This window comes from Solanum dulcamara, chromosome 7 (assembly GCF_947179165.1).
Source record: "Solanum dulcamara chromosome 7, daSolDulc1.2, whole genome shotgun sequence".
Classification (NCBI taxonomy): domain Eukaryota; kingdom Viridiplantae; phylum Streptophyta; class Magnoliopsida; order Solanales; family Solanaceae; genus Solanum; species Solanum dulcamara.
The window spans coordinates 9,937,022-9,954,454 of NC_077243.1; the positions used below are offsets into that span (position 1 = coordinate 9,937,022).

General features: G+C 35.2%; 2 protein-coding genes across 2 annotated transcripts; both read left to right on the plus strand.

Annotated features, from left to right (window-relative positions):
* Positions 1–445: 445 nt before the first annotated feature.
* LOC129896604 (L-tryptophan--pyruvate aminotransferase 1-like) lies at positions 446–6,827 on the plus strand. Its single transcript, XM_055972543.1, has 5 exons — positions 446–1,144; positions 4,135–4,438; positions 5,458–5,738; positions 6,086–6,390; positions 6,488–6,827. The coding sequence occupies exons 1-5, from the start codon at positions 885–887 to the stop codon at positions 6,679–6,681; spliced, it is 1,344 nt and encodes a 447-aa protein (XP_055828518.1). The 5' UTR covers positions 446–884; the 3' UTR covers positions 6,682–6,827.
* A 5,537-nt stretch (positions 6,828–12,364) lies between these two features.
* Positions 12,365–13,429, plus strand: LOC129894035 (uncharacterized). The gene is made up of 2 exons (XM_055969528.1): positions 12,365–12,948; positions 13,066–13,429. Exons 1-2 carry the CDS (start codon positions 12,365–12,367, stop codon positions 13,427–13,429), a joined length of 948 nt encoding a protein of 315 aa, XP_055825503.1.
* Positions 13,430–17,433: the final 4,004 nt, after the last annotated feature.

Below are 17,433 nucleotides of genomic sequence, written 5' to 3' on the forward strand. Positions count from 1 at the left end.
AAGAAGCATCAACAAAAGCATAAGAGCCCGAATAGGATTAAAAAAGTAACTTTATATATAAAGTGCTTTTGAAATTTTGAAGTGCTTAAATTTATTTTTATAAATAAATAGTTGAGTGTTTGGATAAAAGTGCTTATAATGTGAATTTTAGTGTTAAAAGAATATTAAAAGATAGTTTGAGAATTTAGTTAAAATATAAGGGCTATAAAAATAATTTCCATGGTTAAAGAAAATGACTTTAAGCATTTTGAAAAAAAAAAAGTTAGGAATCCTAACTTTTCATTTTTGACTGACTTTAAGAATAGACAAACAAGTCTAAAAAGGGGCTGGTTTTGACCAACTTAAAGCCAATCCAAATGGGCTCTAAATAGGAAAAATCCATTTTTTATTTTATACTAGTAGTAAATTGTATTTAATAGAATAGAATACTCGGATACTAATACGTGAATAGTGCTGAAGATAAAGACAATCAAAGAGTTGCAATTCAACAATACTGCTACTTCCTCTTTCCCAAGCCTTTTAATTTCAATTTCCCCAAAAAAAACGCCAATGCTTTTCCTTCTCCCAACTGTGAATCATCAATGAATTGAAGCACATCAGTCAACTTTCATATATGCTGTTCTGCATGCACTACACATCCAAACTAGTCAAAGAAGACTTCAATTTCTTTTTATCTCCTCTTTGTCTTCTTGTTATATCTGGATTAGAAAATCATAAAGAGTTTTTTCCTCAACCTTTAATGTCATTTACCACCGCTTTCCAGCTGTTCAGAATCCATTGCTTCAACCTCTATATATAATAAACAGAGAGCAATTTAGAACCCTCACACTTGTCTCTCTTCACTCTATTTTTTCATATACATCTTTTGTTGGAAAAAGAGAAAAATGCCCTCTGCTGGTGCTAAGAAAATGAAAGAGCAGGCTGTGTTGGTAGTAGCAGGGCACTGGTTGATGCTTTCTGTAGCAATCAACATTGGGTTGTTGTTAAAGGTGGTTCGTGATGGAAATTTACCGATCGATTGGTCTGGCTCTGGCTTCCACATCAATGGTAATGAAAATGGGGCTACTCTTTCATCCTTATCCTCGTATGCAGCTGAGCCAAAGCCTGATGACCAAATTCTGGAAAAATACATAAATTTGGACCAGTGAGTAGCTGAAATTTCTTTTTCATTGTTTTAACCCTATTGCATGTCCTTTTTTTGTGTCAAATAAGCAAAATTTTGAACCAATCTGTTCAACATTTCTGCCATGCATGCCTGAACTATTTATCAGATGTACTCCTATAAAATATTTTTAAACTTTTTTTCTTTTATACTTTGCCTTATTTTGTATTGGAATTTTTGGTCATTCTCTGAACCTAGATGTACAACAGTTTTGTTTCCCTTTTTTCCAGTTCCGATCTGTTCAACAGTTTTTTTTTTCGTTTTCCACATTAGAGTCTAACTAATTAGCTTGGAAGGCTCGAACCCGAGTAACCCCCTCCACTGCACACCATCCTTTGGTGCTGATCTGTTCAACAGCTGATTTGCATGTCACAAAATTTCATTTACTCAAGTTTATTTTTTACTCTTAAATATCTTTTTTTGGGGGGTAAAGCCTGAAGAAAATTAGGGTTTCTTTGTTATTGTTGCCTGCAAATGGAGGTGAGGGATGACATGTGAGAAGGGGTTTCGATGTTTTTCTGATTTTTGTTACTTTACTCTTTTTTCCCGGAATCGGTTGGCTATGAGGGGGTGGGGTATCAATTGGTGGAGGCCGTAGGGAGTGGGAGTAGGGTGGTTGGGGTTCTATCTGTAATAGTTAATGGGGTCTAATAAATTGGCCAGATTCGAAAAATCTATTGAGGATTATGTCATATAGCATGAGAGGAGAACAATAAAAATGTATCCGTCAACCAATAAATGCAAGATTCGTGTAATTCGTATATATATTTATTTAAATTACTAAAAGAGCACGTTTGGATGGATTAAGTTATAAGTTAGAATTTCTGTATGAAAGTTATAACCCATCCAAACAAGCTCTTTAGTTTGGAAACAATCTTCCCCACCTAGTAGGGTTAAGGTCTGCAGCTCCCTGGATGGAGCCACCTTATGCTTAGGGGTTGATTTCTTTTAGTGAAAAATTATATTATTTATATATGATTACACTAATTTTTTTAATATATATATATTAAATGTCGAACTTTCTTTGATTAATTTTTTTAATATATATATATTAAATGTCGAACTTTCTTTGATTATCTTGTGTATTTATTTTTACAATGTTTGAACCCCTTATGAAATTTTTTATAAACACTATGAAAAAGTTAGGCAAAATTTTTGGAGAGGGAGGAGTTTTATGTTGTGTTTTCTTTTTTCTTTTGCTTTTTTGGTTTGTTTATTTACTTGCACAGTTGTTGACTGAGTTAAAAAGCTACAGGAAGCAAAAGGCATTATAGTCATTCTGCTTGCAGTGAATTGTTTACGTGATGTCAGTTCTCTCATTGAGACAAAGACAGATCTTTGCTTGGGTGTGTGATTTCCAATGTGGTAATTGTTATGGGGAGTAGGTAAGAGGGGAGAAATGCTTCACTTCGTACTTAATGATTCTCTGTTCCCAAAGTTAAGTTCTACTGTTATATGCACCACCATATATGGTGGTCCTTGTTCCTTTGCTTCACCATACATCATCATTCTCGTGTTACGTGCCGTCTGGACTCTGGAGGGGACCCTCAAATTAATCAAAAAGCCTCTGTTTTAATTTGTTTGTTTGGTTTTAATTTGAAATATATTTTTAACAATGTACAAAGTTTTTATTCTAACAGTATATGAAATGTACCAAAAAGGGAAAAAAACATTCTTTTTGAGAAATTAAGGGTGTGAACCAGTAGTAATGAAGTTGTCAAGAGTTATGAGGTCTAAGTGATTCTTTTATTCTAAGTGATTCTTTTTAGTCGCGGCCCAAACACCAAAAGAAAAGACATTTTTTTTGAAATTAACAAGGAAAGAAAGACAAATAAATTGTAATGGAGAAAGTATATTTTAATGTTTCTTTTTTATATTGTCAAATCTTGATAAGGTGGTCATTTTGAATTCCAAAGCCACCATGTTAGTTTAAAGTTACTTTTACTCTACTTGTAATTATATGCATGTTTGTGGGTTTTTCTTGGTTTAGTGCACTTGATATACACATACAGATCCCCTCTTGTCCTTGAGAAGATCTAATGGCTAAATGCTTTTGGGCCCCTTAAGATTGGGAAGTGCACTTTAAGACCCACCCCTTTATACATTTTGGAAAAGTGGGTGCATTGCTTGGTCTTAAATGTTTTGGAGGCATGTTTTTGCTTTTGCCAACTTTTTGGAGTTATTTTTAGGTCACTACCTTTTAGTCCTTAGTGTAAAGAATGTATTTTGGTGGCACTTCTGCCAAGCCTGGTCCTATATAGACAGAAGAGCGGAGCCGATTTAGCCCCATATGACCCCACATGTACAAACTGCATGGGAGAAAATTCTCTTCTTTAGTTTGATTGTTGCAACAACTAACTATGCTAGGCTACTTTCCAAACAGGTTGGGATCGGCTATGAAATCTTTACTCATCTTTATTTTCCATTTGAACTCAGGCCAATATATTATGGAGTACAAATATAAAGTATATGTAAATCTCTTTCATCCAGTCGCTTATTTCCCTAATGGAGGAAGGTCCACAACTCTGCATTACATACCTACTTTTTATTCTATATTAATTCACATTGTAGCAAGGTGGACCACTTACTAGATTGTAACCCTCCTTAGTTTCATGATACATTTATGTAATTCTGATTGCCTTATTCTGCTGCTTAAATAATAAGATTTTTAGATTTACTTGCTCTAATAATTATTATTATCACCACGATTATTGTTTTATGGTTAACTTTCCAAAACTTTACTGCATGGGTTTGCTATACTTCATTTACGGGAACTTAAGTTGTTTATTACTTGACCAAATCTTGTAAATACTGTCTGTGCTTGTTAATTAAAATAATTATACAGGAAGATCCGACTCATTTAAGAATGCTTGTGCGTTTAATTCAATGAGTTTTGAGAATCCTTTTCCATGATTCCATAGTCATTGTGTTCCGGCAGTATGAGTTTTAATGTCTTATTGCACTCAATACAGTGGTGATCCAACTATGTACCAGAGTTACTGGAAGCAGATCGGTGACAGAACCACAGTTGTCATATCTGGTTGGCAATCTGTAAGTTATTTTTCGGATCCCAAAAACCTTTGTTGGTTTCTCGAACCAGGTTTTGCAAATGCAGTAACTAGATTGCACAATATAGTCGGAAATGCTGAGACTGGAAACCGACACATCGTGGTTGGGACAGGATCTACCCAACTGTTTCAGGCTGTATTATATGCCCTCTGTCCATACGATGCTCCAGAGCCAATGAGTATTGTATCTGCTGCCCCATTTTATTCGGTACGTGATGCACATTATATTATCCATTATGAGTGGATTTTAAGAAATGCAGTTCATTCCATTTCTGTTCTTATTAGAGTTGTGCAAATAAAGATATTTTAGCATGTTTATGTGTTATTTGACTTAGACAACTAAACTATCAGTGCCTGATAGAATTAGAATGTTAGACTTGAACCCAAATAGACTCAAAACGACCTATGCACACTAAGTAGTAGCATTCTTAACTAGAATTGTTCCTTTTTTTTTTTTCCTTGGATTCATTGAGGTTAATGTTTCTGCCCAATATATCTCCTCTTTGATATTGCTTCTTCTATAAGGAAAACTTCAAACTACAGGACCTTGATGTGCCTTCCTACTTATCTGCTCCTTGGACCGATTCTATGATACCTTTTCTAATATTCGGTATTTCTTTCTTGTATTCTACGTTTCTCTACAAGTAGACACTCTGTGATCTCCAACCTGGATATCCTTAACGACCTATGATATTACTGTTCGAGTAACATATGCAATGTAGCTCCTGTTTCCTTCTTTCCAATTTCTTATATTATGCTAGCCCAATTTATGGACAACAAGTGAACCCGCACTTGCAGACCTAGAAAGCAAACATATGAGTAAGTGAATTCAACGTGCGTTTTTAATACTATGAGTAATCCATCAAATAGCTTACTTAGATGAACTATATTCATCCTTCCCTTCCCATAACCAGACTCATTTTCCTTTTAACTAGTAAACCGGCCATCTCAGCGGAACACTTTCTAACCATAATGAACTTCTATTCTCATTTGTGACAAACCTGGCAGCCGCAGCCATATTGAAACTTAGGATTGAAATTAGTGTTGTCAATATTGAGTTTCTCATTTGGCTGCACATGAGGTCATGCATGCTAGGTCTTGCTTTAATTTTTTGACTTTCCAAGAAAGGAACGTGGCTACTTTTAGCAAGTTTTAAATAACATATGATAAATGGTTCAGTTGTAGAATAAACTTCACATATTCATATACGTTTTTAACTTCTTGCAGTCATACCCACTGATCACTGATTGCTTGAAATCTGGACTCTACAAGTGGAGAGGTGATGCCAATGACTTTGACAAAGATGAGCCCTATATAGAGCTTGTGACTTCCCCAAACAATCCTGATGGATCAATCAGGGAAGCTATGTTCAATGGGAGTGGACGAATATTGGTTCACGACGTAGCTTATTATTGGCCACAGTATACTCCAATTTCTTCTAGGGCAGACCATGACATAATGTTGTTCACCCTATCCAAAAGCACGGGACATGCTGGGATGCGCTTAGGGTATGTTACTTATCTTGGACTACTATGTTCTCAATTTTTTAGGAACTTTTTGATGAAACTTTGAACTTTCGTATATTGTTCCATGTAAGATTAATATCAGAAACCTTTTTTTTTTTTAAATGGTAAGAAATAAAACTTGATAGAAGAAACAAAATTCAATTACACATTTACTTGGTCAGAGTTGGCCAATGCTATTTCTTTGTTTCAACATGAACCATCACTGTTCCTCAAAATAAATGACAATTCTTGTAGGTTCTATGTTGCTTTTGTTTGAATGAGAATGAATAAATATCAACATATAATTTTATTTTTGTTTTTATGGAAATATGTTGTCTAAAACTTTGCAGATGGGCGCTTGTCAAGGATGAAGCAATTGCGAAAAAGATGGTAAAATTCATAGAGATAAGCAGCATTGGTGTGTCTAAAGATTCACAAGTCAGAGCTGCCAAGATCTTGGATGTTATAAGTGATATTTACGAGGATGCAGAAACCTCTAACGAAAGTAAACGCTTCTTTGATTATGCCTACGAGGAAATGGCTAAGAGGTGGAGTCAACTGCGAGAGGCAGTCAGCAAAGGCCAAGCTTTCAGTTTGCCTACCTTGCCGGTTGGTAAATGCAACTTCAGCAATCGTACATTTGGAACACAGCCTGGTAATATAGCTGCATTTGATTTTACCACTATATGCTCTTTCATCGTAGTCGTAATATAACATCCTATAAATCACGCCTTTTTTTCTTGTCCGCACAGCCTTTGCATGGGTGAAGTGTGAGCAGGCAGATTATTGTGAAAGTTTTCTGAAGAAGCACAAGATATTGACCAGAGGTGGGGAACATTTTGGTTCTAGTAAGAAGTATGTAAGGGCCAGTTTGATAGGTCACGAGGAAGACTATAACGAGTTTATTCGAAGATTGTCCTTAATAAACTCTGAGGAGTCTCCGTGATCGTGAACAGACCTAGCTAGTTAGCTGTATAAAGCAGATGCCAAAATGTAAGAAATATTTTGACTTCTCTCTATGATTAAAAAAAAATCATCTTAATGAATGAAATCTGTATAAAAATAAATTAGAAGATTTGCCTCCTTTGATTCCTCTTTGCCTACATACTCTTTGCACAAATATTGCACAACCATTGCAGAGTCTAAAAAAATGAGTATTTTTTACTTCATTATACATGTATACATTATGAGCGTTTAAATCAAGTTTTTGAAAGAAGCACAAGATATATTGACTAGAGGAGGGGAACTTTTTGGTTCTAGTAAAAAGTATGTAAGAGTTAGTTTGATAGGTCACGTGGAAGACTATAACAAGTTTATTCGAAGATCGTCTCTGATAAACTCTTTGGAATCTCCGTGATCATGAACAGACGGCCTACTTACCTGTATAAAACAAATGTCAATATGTAAGAAACATTTTGACTACTCTCTATATTAAAAAAAAAGTCATCTAAATGAATGAAATCTATGTAACATTATATCAAAGATGAAGCAATTAGGAAAAAGAAGATAAAATTTATAGAGATAAGTAGCATTCTAAACATTCACAAGTCAGAGCCTCATGTTATAAGCGATACTTAGGAGGACTCAAAAATCTTTAATGAAAGTAAACGTTTCTTTGATTTGCCTACGAGAAAGGCAGTCAACGAAGGCCATGCTTTTAGATTGCCTGCCTTGCAGGTTGGTATATAAATGCAACTTCAACAATTGTACATTTGAATTAACACAGCCTGATAAGTGATAATATACTTGTATTTGATTTTACCACTATAAGCTCTTTCATCATAGTCTTAATATCATATCTTATAAATCACTCTTTTTTCTTGTCGTCACAACTTTTGTATGGGTGAAATGTGAGCAGAAAGTTAATGATTGTAAAAGTTTTCTGAAGAAATACAAGATATTGGCCAGAGCTGGGAAACGTTTTGGTCCTAGTAAGATAGGTCACGAGGAAGATTATAATGGCTTTATGAGCATTTTTATCAAGTTTATACATTATCTAGTATACATATTAATTTTATTGGATTTCATATTAAAGCGGTTACTTTTGAAATATACTATGTATATGTACGTATACTTAGATACATGAATCCATGCTAGAATAGGCCTAATATATATTGCTTTTTTGTCTTAATTTATACAACACAAACACAAGCAATATTTAGTGAGACAATCAAATTTTTATATGATTTTTAGATATTTTAAGCTGTTAATTATTGTGACTTGTAATACTTTTACATAATTTTAAAATAATATATGTTACGATCTATGTCCTAATTTATGTGGCATTGATAGAATTTCGAGAGTAAACTAATTTTTTTTATATATATCTTTTAAAATTTTTAAGTTGTTAATTATTGTAATTTATAATATTTTTTCACATAATTTTTAAATAATATATATTTGCTCCAATTTATGTGGCAATAATAGAAAAGGTCTGGATCACATCGAGGGGGATGAGATTGAAGCCTATAAATTCATGAGTCATATATGAAAAAACCCAACTTAGAGACTAGAGATCATATAACCAGGTTCAATGGAAAAAACCAATCATATGATGACTTGTTGTGAAAAAATGCACTATTTTTTATTCCATCCCTATGATGTGAGTGCATTGTTTCTTATGGTGAATTGTGGAGGTTGATTTAAAAAAATCTTAATGAAAATCTATAGCCCGTATGGGCGGAGTGTTAAACTTACAGGAGCACTCTCGACAGATTTTACCTATGTGAGTGTGGAAATAGGCTGCTTCCTATGAGAATTGGGCTTATTCTCAAAATGTAACACCCCGGAATTTTTTCCGCAAAGACTCGAATATTTCATCACGTGTGTGTAGACTCTAACCGAAGGACTTATAATTTTATATATGAGTTAGGATCCATTCCTAAGTATTTGAAGTGTGTTAGATGTGTTTAGGGGTCATAAGAGATCTCTAACACCAAACCGAGCCAAAAGAATTCCAATCGATCAAATTTTCGGATGAGTTAGTATAAGGGTCAACTTCAAACAAACATATCTCCTAGAATATAATGAACTGGGTGTCTCATGACCTATCAAATTAAAGGTCTTTGAGTCTTCTTTTCAACGCCACCAAGATTGCATTTTTGGGAGTTCGAAGTCAAAAGTTATGACCCTTTTACTATAGGCTAGTACTGTAGGAATTTCAGGCCTGGACTCTAACTGCAGAAAAAACAAGACTCTCTCTCTCTCTAACCACCGGCGATTATGAGCACTACAAGCGCCGGTGAAGACATGGCTAGAGCTCGAGGAAGAGGACGCAGAAATGGTAGAGGTAGAGGAAGACCTAAAAAAGTACCGAGTGCAAATGTTCGTGTTCAACTAGATGATACTGGAATGGGCATTCAAACCCCAGATCCAGATAAGGATGCAGTAGAGCAAAGAGTTACACAAAACTCTTCAGGTATGGCTTCGAAGAAATTAGACATGAGTAATACCCCTCAAACACCTGTAACAGTAATGCTGGCAAGTCCCAGATCTGAGGGCTCAGCTAATGAAGTACCAGTAGATCCAGCTACAGAAATCCCTAAATCTGGTGAAAATGCAGTAGTAGTAGAGGAACGAACGTGGATGAGTCTATTTACCAAAAATCGAGCTGCAGTAAATGGATTATCACTAGATTATCTCCCTCCTCAAATGCTGAATGAGAAACCAATAGTCCATCTGGACAAAGATGAGGTAAATCAGGAAATCAAAAAATGGAGCACTGCCTTAATAGCCTATTTCATAGGTGATGTATCGGGTTATAATGCTTTAACAAGATACATTGCGCAATTCTGGTCCAATGTGGCAATACCTCAGCTCTATTACCATGAAGAAGGGTACTATGTGATTAGATTTCGATCGACTGAAGATATGAATGAAATCTTCTACTCAGGGCCTTATACCATTAATAATAGACCTATAATTCTTAAACTATGGACTGTGGATTTTGATTTCAGTAAGGAATTCCCTACAACAATTCCTCTCTAGGTGAAATTTCCAAAACTTCCGATGTTTTGCTGGGGGAAAGGCTCATTGAGTAGAATAACTAGTGTCATTGGAGTCCCAATATATGCTGATGAATGTACTGCTAAACAAACAAGGATCTCTTATGCTCGAATGTTGATTGAAGTGAATGTTACTCAACCACTGCCTGATAAGATTGCTGTTATGGACCCTCATGAGAAAGTGTTTGAGCAGGAGGTTCTATATAATTGGAAACCTAAGTTCTGCCCTAAATGCTCAATGGTTGGACATGTATGCCAAACAATGCAACAACAAACCTTTCAACTCCAAAAGAAGCAAGGCACTAGAAAAGTTGAACAAGAATGGAAACCTACAGGTGTGATCAGAGAACCTTCTCCAGAAATAAAAGAAGCTTCAGTGCCGAAACAAGTAGAGGATAAGCCCTCCCAAGGTGCAAAAGGAAAAATGGTTCAGGTGGACACAAATTCAGAGAGAAGAATAGCTGAAGTTCCTCAAAGCTCCACCAGCAGAATTCAGAATGGAGAAGTAGTATATAACCCTGAACTGAACTTGACTGATTTCCCACTTTTGGGATCTTGGCCAAAGAAAAATGCATGGGGAAATACTTCCAGAAGGCTCAGTGAATATGATCAAGCACCTCTTGATAAAGGAGAACAACCACACAGTACCTAATGAGTTGGCTCATATGGAATGTAAGAGGACTAAATAAGAGGCATAAGCAGAAGGAACTTAAAATCTATTTACGAAAGAAAGGTATTAAACTAGCTGCTTTAGTGGAAACTAGAGTCAAAATTCACAAAGAACCTAAGATTATTGCAAATATCAATCCTGAATGGCAATCTCTCAATAACTATCAATGTGCTGAGAATGGAAGGATATGGCTAATGTGGGATACAAACCATTATCAAGTAACTCACAGTAGAACTACTGCTCAATCAATCCATTGCATGATCAATAATAGCACTGGTACTGTATCTTGTTTTGCTATTATTATATATGCTTTTAACACAAATGAGAAGAGGACAGAACTCTGGACAGAATTAGCACAAATTGAATAAGGGATTGATAGACCTTAGATTATAGCTGGAGACTTTAATGCTGTGCTGTATCCAAAAGATAGATTACATGGTGCACCAGTATCCTCAGCTGAAACTCAAGCCTTCACCAAGTGTCTTCATGATTTACATCTCAATAAACTACCTTGGAAAGGAGATTACTATACTTGGTCAAATAAACAGATGGGTACTGATAGAATCTATAGCATAATTGACAGGATATTTGGCAATTCAGACTGGATGATGCATTGGGGCCATGTGGTTACACAATATGAAGTACCATACATCTCTGATCACTCTCCTATGCTAATCAAAATTGAGGACAACCAGTGGACAGTCAAACCTCCATTCAGATTCTTCAATATTTGGGCAGATCATAGCAAGTTCATGGAAAAAGTAACAGAAGTATGGGACAAGCAACTAGTACCAGGGAAAATGGCAAATATTTGGGCAAAATTGAAAGCCCTACAGAAGATCTTGAAAACTTTAAACAAGGAGGAATTCCAAAACATCTTCACTAGAATAACTGAAGCTAGACTTGAACTAATCCAAACACAGAAGCAGATTAATCAACAATGCACAGATGAACTTCTTAGCAAAGAAAGGCAAGCACTGATGAATATTGAGAAATGGAACCTAGTGGAAGAAAGTGCACTCAAACAAAAATCTAGAGCTAAATGGATAAAGCTTGGAGACAACAATAACAAGTATTTTTCAGCAATGATCAAGGAGAGAACGAATAAGAAAATGATGCTAGAACTCACTTCGCTCTATGAAATAAGCCTCAAAACACCAACATCTATTAAGGAGGAAGTCACTCAGTTCTATAAAGCTCTCATGGGATCTAGCAGTACAGAATTACAAGCTGTTGATAAGAAGACTATGAGGAGAGGAGCTACACTCACTTATGAACAAGGAGCTGAACTATGTAGAGATATTACAGATGAAGAAATCTGGAATGCATTAGCTTCTATTGGGGATGATAAATCACCTGGAGTAGATGGATACAATGCCTATTTTTATAAGAAGACTTGGAGCATCACCAAAGATGAGATACTGATAGCCATCAAAGAGTTCTTTATTTCTGGAAAACTCTATCGACTAGTCAATTGCACTATGGTCACTCTAATCCCAAAAATTGCTAGTCCAATAAATATTAAAGAATATAGGCCTATAGCTTGCTGCACCATTTTATACAAAATCATTGCTAAAGTGCTAGCTACCATACTGCAGAGGATTATGACATATATTATCAGTGAAGCACAATCAGGTTTTATTCTAGGAAGGAAACTTGCAAATAACATCATCTTAGCAAATGAGTTTTTTAAAGCTTATTCTAGGAAATACATCTCTCCAAGGTGTATGATCAAAATAGACCTGCAAAAAGCTTATGATTCTGTAGAATGGACATTCTTGGAACAAATGCTAGAAAATCTCTGCTTCCCTAGGAAATTCATTGACTAGATACTTGAGTGTTTGCACACTGTGAACTATACAATTTTGATAAATGGAGAACCCACTCCTCCTTTTAATGCTGCAAGAGGACTTAGACAGGGGGACCCCATCTCCCCTTATCTATTTGCTATATCTATGGAGTACTTGAGCAGATGCCTAGATGAAGTCAAAGACAATGGAAGATTCAAGTTTCATCCTAAATGTGCAAAATTGAGAATAAAGCATCTATGTTTTGCAGATGACTTACTCTTGTTCTGCAGAGGGGATCAACACTCAATAGGGACCATATATCAATGTTTCCACAAGTTCTCCCTAGCTTCTGGACTGCAAGCAAATATGAATAAGAGTTCCATTTATTTTGGTGGAGTCACTGATCAGATGAAGGAGACCATACTGCATCAGTTCCAGTTTAACTATGGGGAGTTCCCTTTCAAGTATCTTGGTATTCCTTTATCCACTAAAAAGTTATCTCTTACGCAATGGACACCTCTAGTGAATAAAATTGTAGCTCGAATTACCTCCTGGACTGCCAAGAAACTTTCGTATGCAGGAAGAAAGCAATTAGTTCAATCAGTTCTCTTTGGAATCCAAGCTTACTGGTCCCAATTATTCATTATACCCACAAAAGTCCTTAAACTCATTGAGGCTTATTGTAGGAGCTTCATATGGTCAGGTACCAACACCATCACCAAGAGAGCACTGATAGCATGGGAGAAGATGTGCTTGCCTAAATCTGCTAGAGGAATGAGGCTCATCAACATACACCTATGGAACTAAGCTGCTATTGCTAAGACCTGCTGGGATCTTGCTCATAAAACTGATAAACTATGGATTAGATGGATCCATTCTTATTATATAAAATCCCATACTGTCTTTAATGTTCCTATACCTCAACAGGCTTCATGGATGGTTAAGAAGATACTTGCAGCTAGAGTGATACTAGAACAGATACACACTCAAAGAGACTCACCAACTACTGCAAACTTTTATGTGCATTTGCTGGGTAATAGACCAATAGCCCCCTGGAAAAATATGATGTTTAACAACAGTGCAAGACCAAAGGCTATTGTTACAATGTGGATCATGCTGCAGAATAAACTCCCAACTACAGACAGATTAACCTCCTGGGGAATGAATGTCAACCAACAATGCAAACTCTGTCAACAAGATCTGGAAAATAGAGAGCATCTGTTTACTTAATGTGAATTTACTAGAGCTATTTGGAAGAAATTGCTTAATTGGATTAAATGGCCACTCTTTCAGGCTGATACATGGGATATGCATTTGGAATGGACTCTGAAACAATCTAAAGGCAAGTCTCACAATGTACAGCTCTTCAAATTAATATATGTTGAGTGCTCTTATGCAATATGGATGGAAAGAAACCAGAGAACTTTTGAAGAAAAAAAAAGAAACTATGAAGAGATAACTAAGGAAATAGCATATATGTGCACTTTGAGAGCTCCTTTGGCGATTAGTACTCGACTACAACAATCTCTCCTCTTCTGAAACTAATTGTAGGTTTGAGGTCTTACTTTGAGTTTTATTTCTTGTTGGATAACAAACTGTGATGTAGTTTGTTATGATTATGTAAATATCTCTTGGTGATTAATAAAAATTATTAGTTACCAAAAAAAAATAGTCTCAGTATTTGGTCTTTAGAGCGATGCGCCACTATTAGGTGTGCAGAGTTTTAAGCCCATTTTGGCTTGGCGCTGCAGTGGCGCGTGCGCCAACATGATTTTTGCCCAGTTTTCCAGATTTTTGATGAAGGGCAATTTGAACATTTTTCCTAAACATATATACCCTACCTTGGAACGTTTTGGAATCATTTTTCAGTCTCCTCACCTTCCAAAAATCCTAATTTTCATCCCATCTTCTCTCCTAAACATCTCCAACAAGATTTGCCATCAAAAGCTCAAGGATTCAAGCTTTTCATTGAAGACCCAACAACAAGGTTTCTTCAAAATCTACTCTAAGGTATGTAAGGTTAACCTAAAATATGGATTGAGTTCTTCCATATGCCCCATAGATATGTTGGATGAAAATTGTGAAGGGATTGAACCTTCTATGAAGGTTTTCTTGAAATTTTTCTAAACTCTAGAATATTTTTATGTACTACTAATTGATTGGTGATTTTTATGACTTAAATTCTTGAATAGTTATATTTCATATTATTGACTACAAATGAATCTTTGTATATGAATTTATATGTATTAATGGTGTTCTTGAGTTTTGTTAGGAGTATGGATTCATGTATTCATTCATATGAACCCAAGATGAGATTTCTTTTGTCATAATTGTCTTGAGGTTGAGATTGATGATTTTATGTGTATACATTGGTTGGGATGAAAAGAATGAATTGGGATAGTTATAAATGTGAAAGGCATAAAAAAGAACGAAACCTTGGTAGAGTTAGAATGTCCTTTTGTCTCTATAAATTGAACATAGAATTAAATAAGGATTTTGGAGTAGATGTTTGATGATGATGTGAATGATCATATTTGATGATGATGTTTGATGATGATGTGAATGGAAAGGTTATATTGATGATGATGTTGTGTGATGAAGTGGATTGGAGTCTAATGTGATTATGTGATATGTGATTTGCATAATTTGATTTGATTGGAGTCTTATGAACATTTTGAAAATAAATGATCTTTTGAGAAGGAGTTTTAAATAAATGATTTGTAAACATTTTTGCATAAACTATTTATACACTATTTTGAGTTTAAAGGGTGATTATTTTCATCTTTGATTTAGAAAGAGTTTAAGCATAAATTGAGTTTGAAAAAGTCTCTTAAATTCTCATTTTTGAACATGAGTATTTTGAGTATAAATGAGTTGAGCATTTTTACTTTAAAATATCGATTTTTGAGATTGAGTTGAGATTTTATCAATTTTAAAGAGAAGAGTTTGATGATTTGAGATGAGTCGATTTGAAAGAAAGTCCAATGAGGCCAGATTTGATTGAGTTTTGAAAAGAGTCCAATGAGACTAAATAAGTTGATTTAAAAGAGTCCAATGAGACTAAATGAGTATTTTGAGTATTTTACTCACTTGATAGATATGAGCATATAGAGTCTTGGGAGGAGTATCGAGCACCGAATTGGGTAAGAGTATAGTTCATATTCGAACCAATAAACTACATTGCCAAACGTAAGAGAGGATTGGACCGTTAAAGTCGGATGTTTCCTAAATTACTGTCCTGACATGATAGGACTTGGTTGGTTATGGATCCATAATTGTTGATTCGTTCTTACCCTGGCAACAACGTCGGCTTGTTGTACTATCACTCGCTCATATGGTGATAGTTGTCGGTTAGAAAAACTCCCAATTAAATGGATTGTACTTGATATGATTGGTTTGATTGTGATTATAGATGATTGGGTTGAATTATAAAATATTACATAATTTAATTTGCATATCTATTGAGATAAGTTCTTTGACTTTATGGTGGAGTTGATTGCATATGATTGGATTGGATTGAATCGGAATATATGTGATTGAATTGGATTGAATCGGAATATACATGATTGGATTGAATGATATATGATTGGATTGTGTATGATTGGACTGGATTAGGTGATATGTGATGGATTGGATTAAATGATATGTGATCGGATAGTGTACGATTAGATTGGATTGAATAGAATGATGTGTGATTGGGTTGAATAGAGTGGTATGTGATTGGATGGGATCGAATTGTAAATGATTTGATTGAACTGTATTGTACATGATTGGATTGGATTGTATGGTATATGATTGGTCTTTGTCTAAAAATGTATTCTTACTTTAGACTTATGACACTTTGATTGAGTCTCTCTTATCTTTCTGATTTGAGATATTTGAACCACGTTATTCTTTTTTGAGGTATGTTTCATTCTGTCATATTATATACTAGTATATTTTATGTACTGACGTCTATTTGGACCTGCATCGTTTCATGATGTAGACATAGGTTTAAGAGATCGTCAATAGGAGCACCATGGAGGATCTATACACACTCAGCGTATTGGTGAGTCCTCTCCTACATTCGGAGGACACCGCTTATGTTATTCTTGCGTCGAGTTAGCCCTTTTCATTTTGATTTGAGGTAGCCATGAATATGTCATTGGCACCAATTAGATAGTAGTGATAGAGGCTTCATAAACTAGATAGTGATGGGTCGATTGAGTATTTTCTTTCCTTGATTTATTCTTGTCAAACTATTTTAATGATAAAGACTGGAGTTTGATTTGTTGGCCCATGGCCTTTCTTTCTTGAGTTAGATCGTTGATTTGGATTGCCCGCTAAATTATTTCATTATTTAAAACTTTCTGCTGATTGATTGATAGTGAATGGATGTGTAATTGGACCAAGTGGTTCGCTTGGGGACCAATAATGGTCTTCGAGTGCCGGTCACGTCTAGGGTACCCTCTCGGAGCATGACACAAAAGCACTCATAAAACCGGGATAGCACAAGACCGTAATGTGCTGGCTTATAAAGCTCGTGACAACACTTTGATTACTATGTGTTAGCAGTAATATTTTATGTACCTTAAGCAGTCGTAGTTCAAGTCTGAGACCACTACGACTCTGGAGTAAATGTTATTGTTTCACTAAGTGGATGTTCAATGCAGAGCACACCTTTATTATGTATGTTGGTCTTCCTTCAACTGATACACTCTCTTATATAATATTAAAATGAGTGGGGGATTGTTAATTTTAACATTTTAATATCAATATTGAGTGATATTAATTTGCATAAGTAGCATATGTTATAATTATCTCTTTCATGCATAAAAAATGTCTTTCATTATCATCTTTAGTTAGTGCAAAATTATTTATTCTATTATGTATTTTAAACCTAATTATCACTAATAAGTGGGGCATTAAATCATAATGGTGCACTAAATAATAATGCTGGCATTCCATTATTTTTTCATCTTTGAATGATTTCCTCTCCTATAAATAGAGAGGTCTTCTTTGTTTTGAAATGGTAGAAAACATTGAGTGCATTAAGTTTGTCAAAAAAAGAGAGTTCTTATTAGTTGAAGGGATGTGTTCTTTTTTGTGGAGCTTTAAACTCTTGTCCAGAGTTTGTTGAGTTACATTTTGTGATAAGGCTGTTGTATCCTAGAGGGGACACGTCAAGAGGACTACTGCTGGACCGGTGAAAAGATTTGTTGCAGTGGACTTGAATCTCTTTAAAGAGAGCGAGA